General features: G+C 39.5%; 1 protein-coding gene across 2 annotated transcripts in view; it reads right to left on the bottom strand.

Moving 5' to 3' along the window:
• The window catches only part of tox2 (TOX high mobility group box family member 2), an 89,430-nt gene that overhangs the window by 55,432 nt on the left and 12,752 nt on the right, over nt 1-21,246 (bottom strand). For both annotated transcript variants that reach the window (XM_035662792.1, XM_035662793.1), the window contains exon 2: nt 1,730-1,822. In XM_035662792.1, coding sequence (XP_035518685.1) covers nt 1,730-1,822 — 93 coding nt within the window. The remainder of the gene's footprint in view (nt 1-1,729; nt 1,823-21,246) is intronic.

Raw genomic sequence — 21,246 nt, 5'->3', positions numbered from 1 at the left:
TTTTTTTTTTTTTTTTGGTTTTGAATGAATTCTAATCTGTGCCAGATGTAATCTTTAAATTGGTGCCGAACAAAACAACTAGGTGATTTAGAAATGTTCCTTTCCCTTAAATTAATGTTTATCCATCGTTTTGAACATGGCCATCTTAATTTTATAAACTCCTGCATAGAGATTTAGATGCAGAGTTTAATTTGCACAACAGTAGATCAGATAAAAGTGGATATATATCTTTACTACCTCATGTATGTACTGACAAGGAACTCATTCCCATGATTTGTAAGTGGGTCTCTCCACAGAACAGCATTAACAATATTCACTTTAGATAACGTATGATTCGAGGCCCTAGGAGAGGATGGGTTTCTTAGAAATGCTTTGTTAGCACTCTCTCCCTTGATAAATGATTGAGGACATGTGGCCTGAGACATCAATACAATCTCTGTTGTAATTAAAAAAGGTGCGCACCAACAATATTACACAGCTTTCGCTTTGTCTGTCTCTCTCTTCCTCACTCCCTCTCTGTCTCTCCCTCGCTCACCCACTCTTTCTCTCATTGAGCCCTGGAGCAGAGAAGAGATAATTCAAAAAGCACTTGCATGGAGTGAAACATGAAAAAGGGAGACATATGAAATTAAATTCTCTCTTTTCGCTCTATTGTTCTTTCATTTTCTCTCCTTTGTTACATAAATGCATAAATGCATAAAAGCAAGGCAAGCTAGATTCTAATTATGATTTTTCACAATACTAAAAGATTTCTTTTTTTATTAAAAAAATGAAAGAAAGGTGTCACAAACAAAGTAGACTTACTGTTCCAGCACTTTGTCAAAGTCAAAGTACTGCGAGTGCTGCATCACTAAACTTCAATAAACGTAATCTTTTTTTTCTTTTTTCTAAGCAAACGAACAATTATATAATAAAATAGTTTGAAAAATTAGACTTTGTTGTCCCAATAATGCTGCTTTACAACAAAAGAAGTAGAAATAAAGGGGAAATCACCGACATATTCTAATTTCTACACTTAATCAACATTTGCCCTTCCGTTTTTGTAAACCTAAAAGAGGTCCAAAGTGGAAGCATTGTATTCAGAAAGCCACTGTGTGCCTTTGTTCTGTGCAAACACAAATACAGGAGACGGTTGGTTGGCCTATCAGCTACAGCAAAATGCTTGTGAAAGAAGCTACCAGGCAGATACCACACAAACCACCAAGTCAGATGTGTGCTTTATTGGGAGTCGTGCGGTGGCCAAGGATGGTTTGAGAATGGAGGACTGAGTAGGTCTATCAGTGTGAGTGTGGGAAGAGTTCACTGGATGTGTTAGTGGTGGTGGAGGGTGGGCTGTGGGGTTAAAGGGTGACGGAGAAGTAATGGTAATTGAGGAAGATGTTAACCTTAAAACAATGTTAAACTTTGGGTTGCACTTGATTGCACCATGATTCCAGTCCAGATATCTGTCACAGAATCAAGAGCACACAGCTACTGCGCATCCAAGGGGTACATATTTAAAAAAAAAGTTTCGACCCATGAAACTGCAAAATATCAAAATCTGTGCTGGTTCTGAACTGTCACTACTATTCTGTGTTTGGCCAGTCTTGCTGTAGATGGGGTAAGGCCTCAATGGCTCTCACTGTATGGGTTAGTTGTAGACATGTAGGGACACGTAGGTATGGATGAGACCGATGGGTGAGGGAGCAGGGGTGAGGGGGGAGAGAAGGCTGGGAGAGATGACTCTTACCCCAGTAGAGGGCAGTCTCTTGCCGTCAGGGTTTGGGCGCATGGGCAGGGAACTGTAGAGCCTCACACCTCGATCTGCAGCACCGTATCTGCTCTGGAGAAGGAGGAGGAGAGAGAGAGAGATTTTAAGTATATTTTCTTTCTTTCACGGAGAATTCAGCGTGAAACTTAGCATGGATGAAACACTTCAAACACTATAATGAAATCACAATCAAAAGATCCAGGTTTGAATTAAGTTTGCTTCAAAGTAATTTAGTTTCAAAGTTACCTATGTTTAATTTTCTTATCCGCTGTGCAGGGATCAAACCTAACTGCAGTTCTTCTCATGGTCGTCATTTTGTGACTGTTAGTGTTTCATAAATTTCCACCACGCTGGAGAGCCTGAACATTGGCTGCCATGTTAAATCACATCACCTCATGGTGATGTACCACACATAATAACTGGATAAGGTTGGCTCAGTAGCGGCACTAATGGAACTAAGCTGTTGTGTTTGGTAGCCAGGGTTCCTGTGCTCTGCTCCACTGTACTACTGACTCCATCTTTCTATATGTTACACAGCTGATAATTAGAGTGTAGTGGGTTCTATGCCTGCTGGCTCTTCCCTGTACTTCTCCGTGTGGGTTTCAGCTGCATAACACAACCTGAAGGAGCGATGGCAAAGCTCTCGGTAGTTTGGAAGCTAATGATTCGCAACAAGTGGTCTCTGCCAGGGAAAGACGGTGCGGCTCAGTGGGCTTCGCACCGTGGCCCACAGCCACAGCGGGGATACATCCCAGGATTCACTTCAAATTTCACTTTGTCTATATCTCGCTCCTTGTGTTTATCTCTCTCCTCACCTCACTCTCAGCTATACAAACCTCACTGCACCTTTGTGAGTCCTTGGTATTCTGTTGTTCTTACATTAACATCTCTCTTCAGTAACATCTGTTAAACAGTTTGCATGTTGTTTCTATCGTCTGATAACCTATTGTGTGTGTGTGTGTGAGTGTGTGTGTGTTAATTGATAAAATAAATGTCTTTCTGGTGTTTGAGAGTCTATATTAGCTTCTGTGTGTTGCCTGCTGTTAAAATAAATGCTGCAACTGGTGATGCGGTAACTGGTTGCTCATAAATAAGAGGATAAAACATGAATTTATATTTGGAAATGACTATGGCTGCTGCCTGCTATGTATAGTTCTTAATGTCTTTGCCACAGTTGATACATACAGTCTGCTAATGAGGACATGATGTAGATTACTGAGGGAGAACAAACATGGTGCAGGAATCTAGAACAAATATCACATTATCTCTCTTACTCTTTTACTTGCTTTACTGTCTCCCCTTCTTCTTTTTTACTATTCACGCTGTCACCTCATCAACACACATACACACACACACACACTCAAAAAAAATCACACTCACATGCACAAAAAAACACCCAGACATGCATGCAACCACACAGACACAAATACAAGGGCAGGGCCTAAGATTGCTATGCAGTGCGACATGAAGTATTTGACTATATTTAACAATTGAGTGAGAAAACATCCCTGAACCAACCAAAACTGGCCCTGCCTTTCTCTTCTAGTCAGTCACATGTTGCAGGCAAGCACGCATCCAGTGCACACATGAGCATAGCAGGCCTCAGCATTTACAGTGAAACCGCCATAAACACACCTTTGCAGCTTGCGTTTATAGTTCTAAATACACAGTGATTACCACGCAATGAAACCCACAAGCAATGAATGCAGAAGCTTATGTAACATAGCATGCATGATACATATTCAAGAAATCACAGGCTCAAAGAGCATGATTTAAACGCTTTGAGCAGCGTTATATGCAGAACAGTGTACGGTTTGTAATAACAGTATGCTGGTCTAATGGCGTAAGCCCATCACTGTATACAGTGCAGGCTATCCCCTGAGGCAGAGGGAAAGTACTTGCTGCGTAAGATTTAGATTTCCTGTGCTCATTATGAAAGGTGAAAACAGATGAGTAGACAGCAGTGGCCATCTTGTCGATATGGTTCGCATAATGATGACGCAGCATTATTAAAAAGAACTCTCATTTACAACTTTCCTTGGTGCTGCACCTTCCTGACCACCAACAAGCTAAAATTATAAAAAAAAATATTTAAAAAATTATATATTATATATATATATATATATATTTCTATATTCAAAGCTGACATTGATTTCTTTATTGCAATATAGGTCTGGGAGAGACTATTTATTTGAAGATCTAACGTGAAACCATCCAATTTTAGGTCATGATCAGCAACATGATTGGTTGTGTCTTGTACATCCTCTAATCAGATATTTATTTTCCTTTCTATCCTGCAGAGGAGCTACTGTACACTGACTGCATTTCTCAATGGAGACTTTTTCTTTCGTGGCTTGTTAGGTAGCTTGCCAGCATCGCAGCTAAATGAATGCCTCGCAGAATAGCTGCTTTAGCCAGCGAAGGAGCCACAGTAAGTGAATGTTTGATATTTCTCCAGTGTGCCAGGCTAATCTGGCCCTGTGGCATGCCATTACAGGGCTAATAACAGCTGTCTGCGGCCTGGAGGGGACACAGGCAGTCCTGGCTGCGCTAACTGGCCCTGACAGACTCATTAGGAGTGCTGGCACCCAGAACAGCAACAGCCAAACTCCTCACATTTCCTTGCTGGCTCACAACAGTTTGCAAGTGCAAGAAGCATTGTTCTCTACACTTGTTCTTTGACACCTTTCTTTTGTTTTCTAGTCCTCACTTCAGATGCTTTCACCCTTGTCACCTCTCTTTCACTTTCTGGCTGGCTTTGGGTTTCTGTGATATTTCTACCAAACCAGATGCTGCCAGCCATTTACCATCTCTTCTCGACACCATGTTGAGTCCAACTACTTATTCTTTTTTTTAATCCCTCACACCCACACTCTTGTTCTGACCAAAATAGAGCAGAAGGCAGAGTTTGCCTGTTCGTTCATGCTACTGTAGTCCTCTCTGAGAAAAGTGAAGGTAAATAAATAAATAATTCTGTAACTCACTCGCAGTTTCTGACTAACTTTGTTGTGCAGCCACAGGAAGATGCTGCACCACACCAGGAAGAGGCTGGCATCCTCTGAACTTTGTATCAGTTGCTGTCGCTGGGCTCTGTCTGAGGACAAGGGGGACTTCCCCAGGCAGACAGCAAAAGCAAACATTGTCATGTCGCTCGGCAGGGTCGAGCCAATCAGTACTGAGCTGAGCCAGCAGACAATAAACACAGTGAGCCAATGGTGGTCGTCTGGATGTAGAACCATTAACAATAGGGGGAGGGATACAAGTTGGGCTGTGACATGCTTTGTTGCACTACTCGAACTTTTCTGCTCATGACACTGATTAGGCTGATGCACAGTTTCGGATTGTGTCAAATGTTGAAAAAGTTCACTAAAATAAGCTAAAGTGTGATGCTGCATGTTTGCACTGCAATGAGTGATTAAAAATGTCTACCACCCCATGATCTAATCGAGGCCAGCTGATACATGAGTATATTATCGCCAAAGATCGTGTTATCAGCAATATATTGGTGTCAAGATGTATACTGTCAGATAAGAAAAAGGAAAACTGCAGAAATAAATGTTTTATTGGCAAAATTTATGTACATGTTTCCTAATTCAAGAATCAATATATTTAATTCACGTGTTCATATCACATAATGTTTGTATACGTAATGTTTTTATGTTAACACAAAAACATTACAGGAGGAGAAAAAAGAATACTGGCTCAAATATTGCTATCAGATTTTATTATTCTCAATATCCATTAAAATCCATTATCTGTCAGCCTCTGTTATCTAATAAATATTCATCATCTTTATTTTTCTCCGAATCAGCAGCCTAAAGCACAGTAGGTGCTACGATACATCTACTCATTAGATATTAGCGCTGGCTTTTGCCTTTTTATAGGCGGGGGTGGTGGGGCACTGTAAAGCCAAAGGCACAGCTGTGGGGGTATAGTTACCTGTAACGTTAGCTGTTGCATGTTATATTATTTACGCAGATCTAGACTTAATGGAACACATGTGTGTCTGCAGCCGACATTCTTCCCAGATTAGCTGAAAGGCCTCCACACATCAGACTCCACCAATGAGAGGAATGCAAGGCCTAGACCGGCTTATGGGGAAACCCTATCACTCATCTATGGTATACAGTAATGTATGCACACAAGTATGTGCACACAGTTACTGTATTTATACATTATGGAGACAGTGTCCCATACTGTATGTACAGTATGCACTCAACAATGCATGCACACTGACATCAGAAGATCAATAATACAAAACATTACCCTCATTCCAAATAGCCATTGAGTGCCTACAGCGTTCAATTCTGCTCCCTTTGGTGCTGTTGTTCCTGATATTTCAACTGGTAAAATACATTATCCTGTCAATTCTGTTGCGTAAACATATTACATAATATCAGCCGGATTTCTAGCTGTGGTGGTCTAACAGTCAATAACAGAGCATGAATCACTTTTTCTGTGGTTTTTAGAGACTTTAGTCTGAGACAAAACCAACTGCAGTGTGCAACGTTGGTTTGCATATTGCATTGTGATGAATCATTTTCCTTTGTACATTTTGCACTCAATGTGATATTGTTTAATTCGACGGAAGATGATTCAGGTGCAAGCATGCAATTACATACGTATGTATTAAATTCTCATCTCAGTTTGAAAGGGTGCACAGTATGTACTACAATCATACAAAAAATTTACATATATTATATTTTATATGACAAATTAGGTTTTATAACTTTAAGAAACTGGCATCTTTTGAATTTAATCTGCAGTATCGCTGCCACCATCTGTGCCTAGACAGACCATGCACACACTGACATTTAAGTGTTGTTTATCTCAAAGGCAAGGACGAATTTAAACTATATACAATTTACCAGAGACTATGATAAATGAACTGTGAAGTAACTTGCATTACTATATGGCTCAGTCTTCGGGTATAGAAATGTGTTTAGCCAGTACTTGTGTAATACATTGGATCAATACAAAGCATTGATTAGCCTGATTCGCAACATATAGTGGCCATGCATATTTTACATCCCCATGTATATTGTTTGGATGTTTCTATCAGGTATATCACATTCCATTTGGTTGTATTTGTATGTAATTTTAATTATTTCTAAATACCGACTGTGAGAAAAACGAGAAAGGCACGAGTTGTATAAGTGTGTTTCCGTGTGCATGTGTGTGCATGTGTGTGCGTGTGTGCGTGTGTGCGTGTGTGTAAAAGAAATGTCAACTAAGGCCTAAGCAGTTCGACCATAACCAGGACACGAACCCAGGGGCTACCTGCCTCGGGCCACTACTGACACTCAAACTACTGATCACACCATTGGGAATATCCAGCCAACACCAGCATTTGAACCGTGGCTATTTATAGCTGACCGCAGCTTTTACAGTGACTCCCCATCCATTCCTGGTGTAAACTCATGTGAGTCTGTATGTACGTACATGCTCATGCTTCTGAGGTGGGAACAACTGATTACACAATAACTACTATGATTCAAATTTAATTTAGCACAACTTTGCCTTTCTATCATGTCTCCTTCTGTCTTATTCTGTTGTCTTTTGCCTTCACTCCTCCCTGTGTGCCTCCACCCTTCCTCTTGCTGCCTTATCTTCTGTTTATATTTCTTCAATAGTTTTTGTTGCTCCACTAGTCAACACAGATCGAAGTTTACACAATACATCAGTGGACCTCTGACATCAGTCTCTCTCTCTCTCTCCCCTTCTCTTTCTTGTTATTTATCATTATGTATATTCATCTATCTTTCTTTTTTTTCTGTTATTCCCTTTCTCTTTACTCTCAGCTCAGCCTCCAGATATTTCAAAAAATGAGCATGATGCGTTCAAAAGTATGCTCATGTTGTTTAACACTACTTTTACAATGTAGAGTGACGGTGAGGAGGTCACACTTGCCTTTGATTGTAGACATTTCTCACCCAACTCAAGCCTCATTCTAACCTTATCAATATTGTGGTAGTTCTTTACCTTAACCCTAACCTTGACCTTAACCACAGGTGCTGTATTGAGTGTTACTAAATCTTTTCATGTGATAAAGAGCTGAAAATGTTATGCTATTTTTAAGAAACACAATTGATAGTGAAAGTGGAGGTGATGCATCTACAGCACAGTTTGGGCTTCCGACTTTGTTTTCTCAAACTTTCATGACATTCTGCTGCTCTCCTTTCTCTCCCCCCAGACTCTTTCTTCTCCCCAACTTGACTTTGTGTGTCTACCTGCAACTACAGAGGCCTGTCACAAAAAACGTAGATTCTCTATCTACTGGAACAACAATGTAGAGCTTGGCTGCATGTTTCTAGATAGGTAGATATTCAACAGCACCATCTAAAATTGCACCAGAGCTTAGGTACTGAGTACAGTCGGCCCAGTGGATTATTGAGTGGATTAAACGCTGCTTTTTTAAAAACTCTTCACACAGGAAAAAGGAATAAAAGTTATAGATGTAATTAAAGATTTTTGCTCCAGTCAATGGTCACTTACAGTCTGTTGTAAGTGCAAAATGAAAGACTAAAATGGTTCAGTTCAAATGAAAGAAAAAGTAATTAAGCTTCATCTTCACTACAGCTGGGTGTTGATGAGTTATGTCTCTTATTTACATGAAAGGAAGTTTTGAAGATGCCACAAAGACCTCTATAACACTCTACCTCTTACCAAGGATAACATGTTCTGGAATAAGAACTGATGCTAGAAATTTGCCCACTTTCATTTCTGTCACTTTCTCTCCCCCACACACAAACACACAGGCCCTTTGTATTACATTTGACACAAAAGCGAGGGAGATGGAGCACATTAATAAAGTGCAGTCGGTGCCCTTGCTCTCTCTGATACAGAGAAGAGAAAAAAGAAACTTTTCATTTTCATTTATCTGTTGGTTTTTTTCAGAACCCCTCATCTTTTTTTATGAGGCGGTTTCCTGAAGACAAAACGACATGGTGTTACAACAATACAACTTACAACCAACACCTGACAAGCCAGCACCTCAGCTGTGCGCTGGCCACAGCTAGTGTGTTATGGGCAGAAAACAGATGGTTGGGGGAAGATTTAGCTAATACAAAAAACAGGGGATTTTCTCTTTTCCTTTTTTTTTCCAAGAGAGGTACACGCAAAGGCTAGATTATTTTAATACAGGCAGAAGCTGAGAGGATAATTCCTTAACAAATTGGGATTGCTGAGGAGAGCAGAGACTCCTGAATGTCAGTTTGCATTTGTCATCTGATTTCATGAGAAATTCTCTGTCTGTGATATAAATGTTCTCATGTTTCCATTAACAGAACTTAGCAAATCTAACACCATCTGTGCTACATTACATGGATTTTTAGCAATATAGTGACACAGATAGTAAGACAGGAAAAATCAATTGTCAACCATTTATTTAAAAAAAACAATTATCTGATTCTAGCTTTTCAAATGTGACAATTTGTTTGTTTTCTTTGTTTTATATCATTTTGAATTGAATATTTTTGAAGATGTCAACTTGGGCTCTAAGAAATCATGAGCCACTATTTTCTGACACTGTATGGTAAAAATAACTTAAAATCAAACAATAATGAAAACAACTGTTATGTAAAAGCCTTAAAATGTGCCAAAAGGTTCAAAACATGTACAATTTGTGATTGTAATGAGACAGTGTGATACCTTAATTACATTACTTTGTATTCTTATAAAGAACATAAACTGAGCATGGCAAAAGTAAAAACAAAATGTAATTCATGCTGTCCATTATAGTAATCAGTAAAGTATTGTTTGAAATGGCACTAAATTTAAAGCAGTAGCATCTAAATCAGTATTGAAAAATGTCTCCTTACCTCGGTAAATTTGAGATAACATGAGACCATTTTGAATGCTTTATTTTTTAGTTTCGATGCATTTGCTTGAAATAAATGTGTTACTTTCACGAGATATGAGCTGCAGAGGAAGTCACTGTCTATGTTAGGCATTCCTGTACAGTAAGTCAGCTTTAGCAACATATTTAGAAGTTCAGTCACACATCGGAGGAAGAGAGAGAGAGAGAGAGAGAGGAGGAGAGTGACGAGAGGAGGAGAGAGAGAGGGAGAGAGAGAGATGAGAGAGAGAGCTGTGAGGGATTAGGAAAAGGACAAGGCAGCAAAGACAGCCGTACAGGACGAGTGATAGCTTGATAAGAGGCAATGAAGAGAGAGAGGATGGAGAATAGATAGAGAGATAGAGGGAGAGAGTTAGTTGAGAGTTGATATGCTGACTACAGGCAGTTGATTTGGTTTCAGAGAGCATTGTTACGGTGCTTTGAATTAATGCCTCCCAAAGAGTCCAATTGTGATTCTTGGGCTGTGCTGACAGAATATTTGACAGCCTAGGGTGAGCTGCTGATCTCAGCTGAATCCTCTGTTCTGTGTGTGTGTGTGTGTGTGTGTGTGTGTGCGTGTGAATATGTGTGTGTGCGTGTGAATATGTGTGTGAATATGTGTGAATGTATGGTTGATACCCGACACATTCATACACCTACACATGTTCAGATATGTGTGGATGTGCAAAACAGTAAAAAAAATAAAATAAAACGCCCACACGAGTATGTGTAGAGACTCCCACACACATGCACACACGGACACACAAAGACAGAGTGGACAGCATGTGATACCGAGACTAAAATGAACCAACGCATAAATCAAATCCTAAGTGACTGTTAACTAAGCACTAAGACACAAAGACACAAACAACCTGAGTGTGCAAACAACCCTCACACGCAGGTAAATTGAGCACATTCACTTAATCAAGATGAAATAGTTTGACCAACGTTTTTTTTTTTCTTTCTTTTCCCTGCAGGAAACATGTTGTCCCTCTGGGCTGCTGAAAAAAAACACTCAGACAAGCCCAATGCTTCATTACAATGATGGGAAGAAAAAAAAAGATGCTCCATCAAAATAAATATGCAGCACAGTACTGGTCCAGTTTGACAGCATCATGAACAATCATTTGTAAGAATGTAATTCACAAACCTGCAGATACTGCAAATATATTAATTGTATTCATCGTGTTAAATCTCTTGATACCAAAGCTACTTCCATCACTTGCACAAAAAAATGTGCTGTAAGGAGATGGAGAGGCAATATGGACTGAAAATATAAAATATAATAAAATAACCTGTGTTTAAAATGTCAACATCAATATGGATAAAATTGAACATTCAATATTAATTTATAAAATTTTGCTAAAACAAACAAATGTATACAAATTAAATTGCAGTGGCAATTACTGTACAAAATTATTTAGTCTTACACACCCAGAGAAACATACAAGTCTACTGCATATGATACCTAACCAGTGTACACACTAAGCCTTCTTATAAAATGTATATAAATGTAAAAATAAATATAAATGTATTATACATAGTTCCTTTTTTTTTTTACATCTCATTATTCTCTCACTCTGCAGAGCTTGTTAATGCAATTTGAATGCAAATAGATTTTACATGGTGTAGAAAATTATATATATCCACATGTTTTTTTTATTCCAGTTCAGTTTACACAGATACCAGTGCTAGAACTGTGGATGTAAATTGTATCAAAAATGAGGACATATGACTTGACTCACTTGAGACATGACTCCTAATAAGACTTCTAAGAGAGTCTGTACTTGAAACTTGAAGGCAAAACATCCAAATTTCAGAACAAAATGGGATAATTTCAGAAGACATACAGAAAGCCTGGTATAGCCACACACCTTAAATACAAACTTTACGGGGCTTTTGAACTGAAAGGGCATTGTTTCGGCTACTAAAAAAGAAGCAAACAAACAAATCATTGGAGTAATTTTTCAAGCAAATATAGCAAACATTTCAAGCTCCTAAAATATGCTAATTTGCTGTTTTTCTCTCCTTTACTTCACTATAAAGTCAATATATTTGTTTGTTTTTATCTGCTAATTGGACAAAATAAAAACCCTGGGTTCTATTGGAAATTGAAATGGGCATGTTCCACTATTTTCTGACAAAAACAATGAATCAAATTAATAAAAGACAACTGACAACTTACTTGTGACTTAATTAAATTATCCCTCAAGCATTTGATACTTAACTTGAGACTTGCTTTGACAAGAAATGAAACTTGACTGCACCAAAAGCCTGTAAAACAGCTCTGACCACCAAGAGGGAATTCCTATATTAAGCAAAATGATTCAGATTTATATTCAAAGTATGAAACACCCCTGAATACTCTGCATGTATGACTTATGACAATAATAATAACATAAGTAGCAGGTGAGTCAAAGGTAGATATTTATAGTTTACACTAAGTACTCTTCCTTTCCCCCATGTGAAAGTGTCATTCTGCTAATTTGAGAACTTGGCTCAACGCTGTATCATGAAAAGTTTAGCACCAATGTGATTGTGCAGTTTTTGTGTCTATCTTTCTTGAAGCTTGAGTTTACTGTGTTTTTCAGAGGTTTCCACAGTGAAAACATCATAAATCTGGCCTTGAGCACGAGAAACCTTTTATATGGATCCTTTTCTAGAAAGCTCAGAAGCCAGTACTCCATTAAAATTAACTGGATAAGATAAAAAACAATGGGAAGAGCAGGAGGCAGGAGTCTCGCAGCCAACTGAAGAGTATAATTGTAATGCAGGTGTTGATTTCGTGTATGGATACTTCTCTTCTTCCAGCTCTCTCTCTCTCCAGCCTTCCTTCTTCTCCCTCTCCCTTTACTCTGCTATCCATTTACAGCCACCTCTCTGCCTTCCTCTCTCCCTGCCTTTACATCTTTCTCTCCATCTTGAGTGCTGTGCCTCACCCTAATTAGAAATTCCCCCTCCGACCAACTGAAATTGAATTGCCCATCATTTGCATAATGATAGCTCACCGGGCTGACGGCCGATTTACCGTGAGATGAAATGTAGCAATCACTTAAGAGAGTGACCATGAGGGAGTGAAGGTAAGGGGGGGAGAGAGAAAGAGAGGGGGAGAGAAAAGGAGTGAGGATGAAATGGGATCACAAAGATAGGGTGAGGTTAAGAAACACAGAGAGAAATCCGACAGGTATTTAGGTTATTGTCTCATAGAGCAATATTGCTGGGGGGAAGGCTGTGTCCTCAATATGACAGCTACTGGACACAACAAGGACACATAAGGACGCTTATGTAACTCTGTTCCTCTTGTCAATGCGCTTCTGTCTTTCAACTCTAATCATCATAGAGCATATTTCATACAGACCTACTATTCTGTCAGAGTGCTGCACAGATCCTGTATTCTTAAAAATTCTAAATTAATGATCTTTACCTACCTACTTTTGTATTATTCCTAATCTCCAGTTGCCTTCTCTTTGGGATCATTAAACATTTTTTTAAGCGGCAGACTATTCATTACAATAAAAACAACTGGGACATAAGTGAAGCATATTTTTCTTGCTTTTTTTCTTTCTCTCTTTTGTTTCATGGTGCTGCTTATATTCAGAATGAATCAACACAATCAACAACTCAATCAAAAGTCTGTCAAGCTAGGTTAACAGCTGGCAGCAGTCCAACTCTCCAGCTAGTCAGTCAAGAAAACATTTACCATTTAGAACAAACAGCTCATGAGATTTATGTCTCAATTTAATTTCCCCACTGATATAAAGCAAACAATCCTCATTAGAAAACAAATGATGCAAAGTTGATCATTAGGATCAAGGGTTATGTTTTGTTTTGCTCTCAGAACAGGAATAAAATACTTAAAAACAATCAATGAATGTCAGTGGCCTCTATTGTTGGTGTAAATGTTAAGCTGCTGTGCACTATTTTTAGCCTCTCGAGTAGATGTTTGGCACGTTCTGACTTTGTCCCTGCACGAGATCGGGAACTCCTGAACCACCCACAGTTTATAAGAAGTGGTCAGCCTGTCAACTGTGTAGCTGTCAGTGAACGCCCCATCAGTTCAACAACTGCCACACCACGCACAAATTACTGTAATCAACGTTGAGATAATCATCTCGTTGTCTCGGCTCTTGTGGGGCATCGATCTCACATTCCACTAGGCAATGAAAATTTGATTTGTAAAAAATCTTGATAAATCTTGTCTCAGTGATGTCACGGGCAAATCTAATCATGTGCCTCGATCACAGCGAAGAAGCACGGAGTCGAGGCGGATGCACACAGCAATTAAAATATCTTAACACAGAGTCAAATTTGCCACTGAGGGTTCTTTCTATGAAAATTGCATATTCACAGGAGTGAGTGGGCTGAGGCAAGTGGTGCAGAGGTCATATTTGTTTCTAATAGTCAGAGTGATATGTTGGGCTATCAGGTTGGAAGCTCTGCCCAGAGTCTGATAAGGCCACTGTTTATTGTCTAACTTCCACTCTTTAACCTGAGGAACCTCAGACACACGGTACTTTCCACCCCTTAGCCATTACCTCAACGTGTGTGTGTGTGTGTGGTGTACTGTAAAAGTGTGTGTATGACTATGTGTTTGCGTGAGAGTCCTCGTGTGTGAAATCTTTGGTTTCCATCAGAAGGCTTGACCTAATTAAAAAGTCCTGTCGATGCTCAATAACTGACAAGTCATCAGAAAGCGCACAAAAGTGCACACACACACACACACCACATCACTCAGTGCTCAAATCATGTATTCAATTCTTCAATCTCCTCTTCCTCTGTCCATCTCTACATAAGTGATCAGTGATCACATGTCGCATGTTAAAGTCGGCTGGGCCAGACAGGAGGGAGTTAAGTCCCTTATCTCTCCTCCCCAGAAGAAATTCCTACTAGAGGCCTCGCTCTGCTGGTTTCCTGCCTTCTTGCCCAATGCCCTATTTTTACTCATCGGGGCTCTAGAATACCAGGGGCAGCTTTTTCCTTGTCACTAACATATTTCCTGCCATTCTCACTCTGACATTTCTCCCCGCCGCATGCTTTGCTCAAATCGTTCCCCCTCTTTATGGGTCATAACCTTTCAGTCGGGGCCGTTCATATTCAAATGTACCTGCCGATGCCGGAGCCGCTGCGATCTCACCCGTCATTCTGGTTGGCCTTTTTCGGTGTTCACAGGTTTTTAACATCAGCTTTCACTAGGTGTTAATTTGAGATCTTTCCGAGTGCTGCCAGGAACAATCAGGTCCACTACGAGCTCGGCTGTCAGGTTGACTGACTGTAGCGTATGAAGGCTCATCCACAAAACCATAAGTAGTTTAGCAGTTCAGTCTCTAAATTAAAAATATATATATAGCTGATGCTCATTATTTTTTTTAAGGGTACATTTATATGTTTATTTTCAATAATTCACAAATATGTCAAAATTGGATTGAAAAAACAATACATTACTAAAACTGGCACATAATCTACCACTGAAAGAGGACTTTATGTATTGTAAACTGTGGTGATCAGTGTCTTTTTGTCAGCAAAAACCTAAAGGTCAGGAGCATGGAGACAAAATCTAGGTGAAAATTAACCTAAAAGTGGGACTGCAATTTTAATTCTCCTCCTTTCTGTGTAAGGAAATAAATTATTTAAAACTACTTATTTTTATATTTTACAAAAAAGGGAAACTTATTTTGGACATACCAGTGGAAACATTGTTGAAGCTTCAGAGTGGGTGTTTCCATGGCAGCTACTGACTGACATTTGAAGAGCGGTGTTGCTTGGGGACACGCTGTCAACTTTACCCGTTAGCAAAAGTCATTATTTTCCCTTTTTCGTCAAGTCCACACAGTGTTAAATACCATTAGCAAGACTTCTGTCCTTTTGCAACATTAAACATTTAGGGCAACCAGTTGTGCTGTCGAGTTTTATTTCACTCGGAAAGTGGAAGCTAGTAAACTAGGCTACTATAGCTAGCACTGTTTCCAAAAAGACGTGACCTTTTGTTCATGTTTAAACTGCTGTTGCAAGTGAATTTTCCCAGTATGGGATCAATAAAGTCTATCTTATCTTATCTTATCTTAAATCAAGACAAAGAGTAACCACAAAATAACATATTATTCAAATCATAAATGGCACTAAGCAATGGCTAATGTTGCCCCCCTGGCTGGTTAACTGCCTGTGTTACTGAGAGAATGTAATTTATATTATGAACTATACTGAGTGCGTGACTAAAGATAGATTAAGATAAAGTGCAGAGAGAACATTTACATTTCCTCTTTTTGCTAATTAAAATTTTGACCAAATAAGCAAACAAGTCAAATAATACCCAATAAGAGATAAATTATTTTTTAATCAAGCAGCTTAAAATGCACTTTGAGTCCAACCCTGATGAGCTCTCAAACTTTCTGTGCTACAGTTTTGTATTTTGACAGCTGGAACTGCCCCGCTACAAATCAACACTTTTATATATATATTTATTTTCTACTGGTTCTCAACTTTACTGAAGCGTTTTATAACCAGCCTGAGTGACAAGGTGAACTCGAATGTACCACTTCACTCACAAGGCTCGGGAGTCTCTGGTACAGAATGTGCAGTTAGAGAATTCAAAGTAAGAGGCCTAAGGAGGCCTGAGGAGAAGAATGAATGGCAATTTAATGAATGTCTGGGGAGACATGATATCAGTGACTGGCTCTTTCAGTACACCTTTCATCCTATTCATACACCAACATGGTCTAAATGCAGGTGGATCGATGCTGGTTAAAAACACTAATGGCACATAAAGGGAGCACACTTCGCTACTGTGTTTCTTTCTCGCCAAGGTCTGATCATTTCAAGACTATTAATGGAATGCAGCTCTCAGTAGAGAATATCCAGCCTGCTACAGGTGAAAAAAAAGGCCCATTGTCTAAATTTTCAAGGCTACTTTTCTTACAAAAGGGTGGCATTGACATTCTAGATGAAGAGAGTTTGGCATCTCAGTCATATTTGCATTAGTAAAGGTGCAGATATTCATTCTGATGAGTGGGATATCATGAACCCAAGACGGTGGACACCTGTGCTCGAATCACACAGTCTATTGTATCACTTATTTTTTTGTCCCTTTACTGGGTACATTTATGAATATCAATATTATTTCCCAGTAGGAGGTAAATGGTATTGAATGGTTGCCAAGCTGCTGGGGGGAGACTGCTCAGCTGACTAAAAGAGCCATTCTCCATTTTATCTCTCAATCAGAGTGTATTTGTGCGTGAGTGAGTGTGTGTGTGTGTGTGTGTGTGTGTGTGTGTGCGCCTGAATGCCATCCTACTAGTGTGTATGTGCAAATGTGTGTTTCATTTTGATGAGGAGGAGAACGAGTCGGAGCTTGCTGCACCACTACGCCATGTGAGAAAAAGTTCACGTGATGCAGGCAAATACAGCCGGTCTTCAGCAGGATGGAAAGACTGTAATCAAACCATAAATCAGAAATCACTGAACTGCCATCCACCCACCCCCTCTCCCTCTTCATCTCCCTTTCTCTCCCTTTTTTGTTACAACCCTCCTACTCCTCTCTGCAGAGCTCCCTGTATAGCATGTTATGTTACATACAGGCCTATACTGCTCTGGAAGAGTTGAATAGCAGATCAATGAAAAATGCATTTTCCCCATGTCAAAAGTTTGCATCATAAAAACATATAGTTAAAAAAAATCCAATACTTATTTTCTTGAAACAGACCAGTGAGCTTTCTCTATAAGCTCTCTTAGAAGGCGTCTGTTTGCTGAATTTGGGCAGCAGTGTGCACTGAAACCATCTCTATACCTTAAACAAACAACTCTGCAGCCAACAGTCACATGTGTGCATGTTCATATGTTTTTCTTGACTACTCACAAACACACGCAGTCCATATTTGTCTGGCCACTACTTTCATAGTGAGCCACCTGGTGTGCTGTAATATCAGGAGAACAGTGGGGTCATTGTGAAGGAGCTGTGTGATATCAAGGAGAGTGACCCATTTAGAGCCCAGCCACAGAGCTGACAAGCCTCTGTTATGCCTAGGACATCTGGAGGGCCGGAGCCTCTCACTCCGCTGTACTCCACATACAAGTCAATCCTTTCCAGAGAGGAAAAGACATCTGACATGGTCACGGATATTTCACATGCTCACCTAAAGGATCTATTCAGGAGGTGGGGCTGTAAAGTGGAGCTGAGGCGAAAGTGCTCTGCAAAGATCAAGTGATCATGGGGAAAAAAGTTCTATCTCATTATTCAAATGAGAATTACTTTTTCAGTAGCTGATTCAATCCGGTGATGTTCAAAAAGAAGCCTTGCATATTCTGAAAAAATAACTGTAGCAGGAGAAAACTGGCTGCTTAGAAGTGAAGAAAAAAAACAGAATTCAAAGAAAAGAACTGTTACCATTCATGTATCATACACAATGCTGTCCAAAACGACTGAGATTTGTCCAATGAAGCTGCAGTGTTGTGCATTATATAAACGAATACATGAATGCATAATGAGAGGCCAAAATGAGCCAAGGAAAGCACACTGAACAAATCCCCCAGGGGAAAGGAAATTATTCAGAATAGACGAGGACACAATTCATAATAATATTGGAAAGGGAAACTTTCTCTTATTTAAAACCCATGCTTTAAATGTAAAACCAGAACTACCCTACATGTATTGAGTGGATTACTTTAGCAGCAAGATAAGGATATTAAAGTATCTTTACACTCAGTTCAATGCCTCATTATGGCCTGAGGTAAGATTGCTAAGATGACATATAAACAAAATACAAGCAAATCGAATGTGTGTATGGTTCAAATATAAGCATTTGTGCAAACCACTGCCGATACAATGCAACAGCAAATGTTCTTATTATTCAATCTAAAAGAATCCCACTGTCATTTCACTTTTTGTAGCCCAAACAATAATTCTGTATCATGAGGTAATCCATTTTTGTATGGAGAGGCAATTGGCTGCAAAGATTGAATCATCAGCCCTTGTTTCATTTTCCATGTAATTAAATCAGCTTCTGAAAAAAAAAACGGTGTACGCTGGCGTACGATTTAGGGAAAATTAGCATTTTTAATCACAGTACATTACTTTAATAACTCAATAAATCTGTGGCAGCTGGAGCATCTGAGAATGTTGTCACAGCCACTTAGTTCTGCATTTGCAACTAATACAGGCTGATGAGAATCAGCCAGAGAGCGAGAGAGAGAATAAAAAGAGGGTTATAGAAAAGAGAAAGGAGAAAGGAGAAATCCAACAGAGTGAGACAGAAAGGATGAGAATCCAGGGAGATAGAAACAAAAGCATTGCAGGTGAGGAACCAGGGTGAGCAGAACCAGGAAGAAAGAAATATCATTGTAGACTTTGGCACAGAGAGAGGCTCAGCACTTGTCTCACCTCTTTCAGTTATTAACTGTTAATCCCCAATTAGCTCATTCGTCACCCCAGTGTCGTACATGAGACCCGCTTACCCCTCGTGCTGCTTTGTTGCATGGGTAGCGATAGTATTTGCCAAATACACTAAACAAGTCTGAATGATTACGGAAAATCTATTTATATTGTAAAGGGATGTCAAGAAACAGGAATCCTCTGAACGCATACATTACTCAACCAAGCTGCAAGAGTTACTACAAATAAAACCTGATGTTCCAAATCCTGACCCCAGAGCAGAAAGAGTGGGGTCTCTTTAAAGTTGGGAGAAATGCAGACATGTTATTGTAATGAGAGAAAAGCTGGAAGTGTTGCTGAAAGGTCAAGCGCTGGGCCATGGATTACCTCTCTGTATCTACATTTTTACATATTTCTTCCAGCACCGCTTCACTATCCAAGAGACACCTTTCTGATCCAAATCACAATACTTTCAAAGATGTAAAACCAGAAGGCTGTCCTCTTTAGAAACTGGACAGAACTGATAATTTGTTAAAAGAGCTTAGGACAACCTGTGCTTTATTCACATTAGAAGTAAGGAAGAGGAGGACAGGATGGATGGATGGTTTGCGCATTGTCTCAACCGAAACATCCACTGAATTTGTTAAGGGCTGCAAATAACGATTCTTTTTGTTATTGATTAATCTGTAGGTGGGTCATCATCAAGTCTGTAAGCCCCTTTTAAATAGCTTGTTTTGTCCTACCAACAGTACAAAACCCAAAGATATTCCAATAAACGGAATATAAAATAAGAAAGTCCTTACATTTGGGAAGGTGAAACAAGTAAATGTTTGACATTTTTTGCTTGATTAAAGAAAGTTGTAGAAAATTGTTGGCAATTGATTGTTCCTCAACAAATTCATAAGTCAAATAACTATTTCAGCTGTAGTTTTCCTTTATGTAAAATGTGCTACAAGGAGTTTCTAACTAGTCTGTATTTAATACTGATGCTTATATGAACTACATAAGCAAACAATACCATCAGTGAGAAGATAGACATTAGTTAATAATATACTTAATGCTTAATTCCCCTTGAAATCAATGAAACAAGACAGCATAAACACTACTGCTTATGTCCACAGGGGGCACCAGAATCAACAAAACAAGAAAGATCCTTGTTGTTGCTTTAACATATCAAAAAACCTTCCCCAGTGTTAACCAAATGTTTTAGTTGACTTAACCCTCATAAAACGCTTGTTTTGAACTGCACAGACAAACAGCCTACTTTGTCATTTTGTAGCTGGAACTTGTTGAAAACTACCACATGACACTCACACTGCGGTAGGAACACTTATGTTTGATGTTGGACAACATTCACTCTGCTGTCATGAAAATAACAGTGAGTGTGAGCAGGTGCATGAGCACAAATGAAAGCGAGAGCTGGTGTCCTGTCAGCACATGCATGCCTGGGAAAGAGGACTCTGTCTTAGTTTGTGTGCATGTGTCCATGCTAATGTGTGCTACACATCTATTCCATTCTCTTCTATTCTTTTCTGTTTTCTGTAAGTTTGCAGAATTGCTCGTCAGGCCTCTTTCTTTTTTGACCAAGCTCTATCTCTCTATCTCTTCTTCCTCTCTGTCAGATATTTGCTTTCTAGTTCCTTGCACAAGTACATGGCTGTAATAGTAGAAACCTGCATCAATTTATAGCTTAACGGTGTATCCCTAAGCCTGGGTGCTCACACACACACACACACACACACACACACACACACACGTTTACTCACATCTTGCTATTTTAGCTGTTAGTCACACAGTCGATAGAGGAAAACTACAAAGTCCTGGTGTGTCGCCGCTTGTCCCAGAGAGACCGCATCAAGCAATATACTTGTATGTCCAGCGCCGTATGCCACCATGACACATTGACACTTTGGGAAAGTGTACTTTGAATCACATCCGTGGAAGCAAGAGAGAGAGGTGCTGAGATGATGAGCTAATTAGTAGGGCCTACGTACTGAGCGCTATGACTGTTGTGGTTTGTGTGGTGCTGCTCAGGCTTCAAGTTGACTTTTCAGTCCAGAGGATAAACCAAATGCACTGACCAAGCTGTAAGTGAATCAAAAAGCTGTGTATCAGTGGAAACAAGCTCCTCAGTCTCCTCAATGGGAGCTGCAAGATAGAGCGAATGGGGCCAGACGCATGCCAATACACCTCGGGATTGGATTGTGTGCCATAATGCTTTTATGTGCTCTTCCGCCTATGTCCGATGTACTCGCATCTTCAATAAACGGTAGGTTTTTTTTTATGTTGTCTACTGTG

The sequence above is a fragment of the Morone saxatilis genome, unplaced genomic scaffold (genome assembly GCF_004916995.1).
Source record: "Morone saxatilis isolate NCDOM2014 unplaced genomic scaffold, NCSU_SB_2.0 Contig18, whole genome shotgun sequence".
Lineage (NCBI taxonomy): Eukaryota > Metazoa > Chordata > Actinopteri > Moronidae > Morone > Morone saxatilis.
The sequence above is the reverse complement of the archived record's forward strand: the minus strand, read 5'-3'. Positions and strand labels throughout refer to the sequence as shown.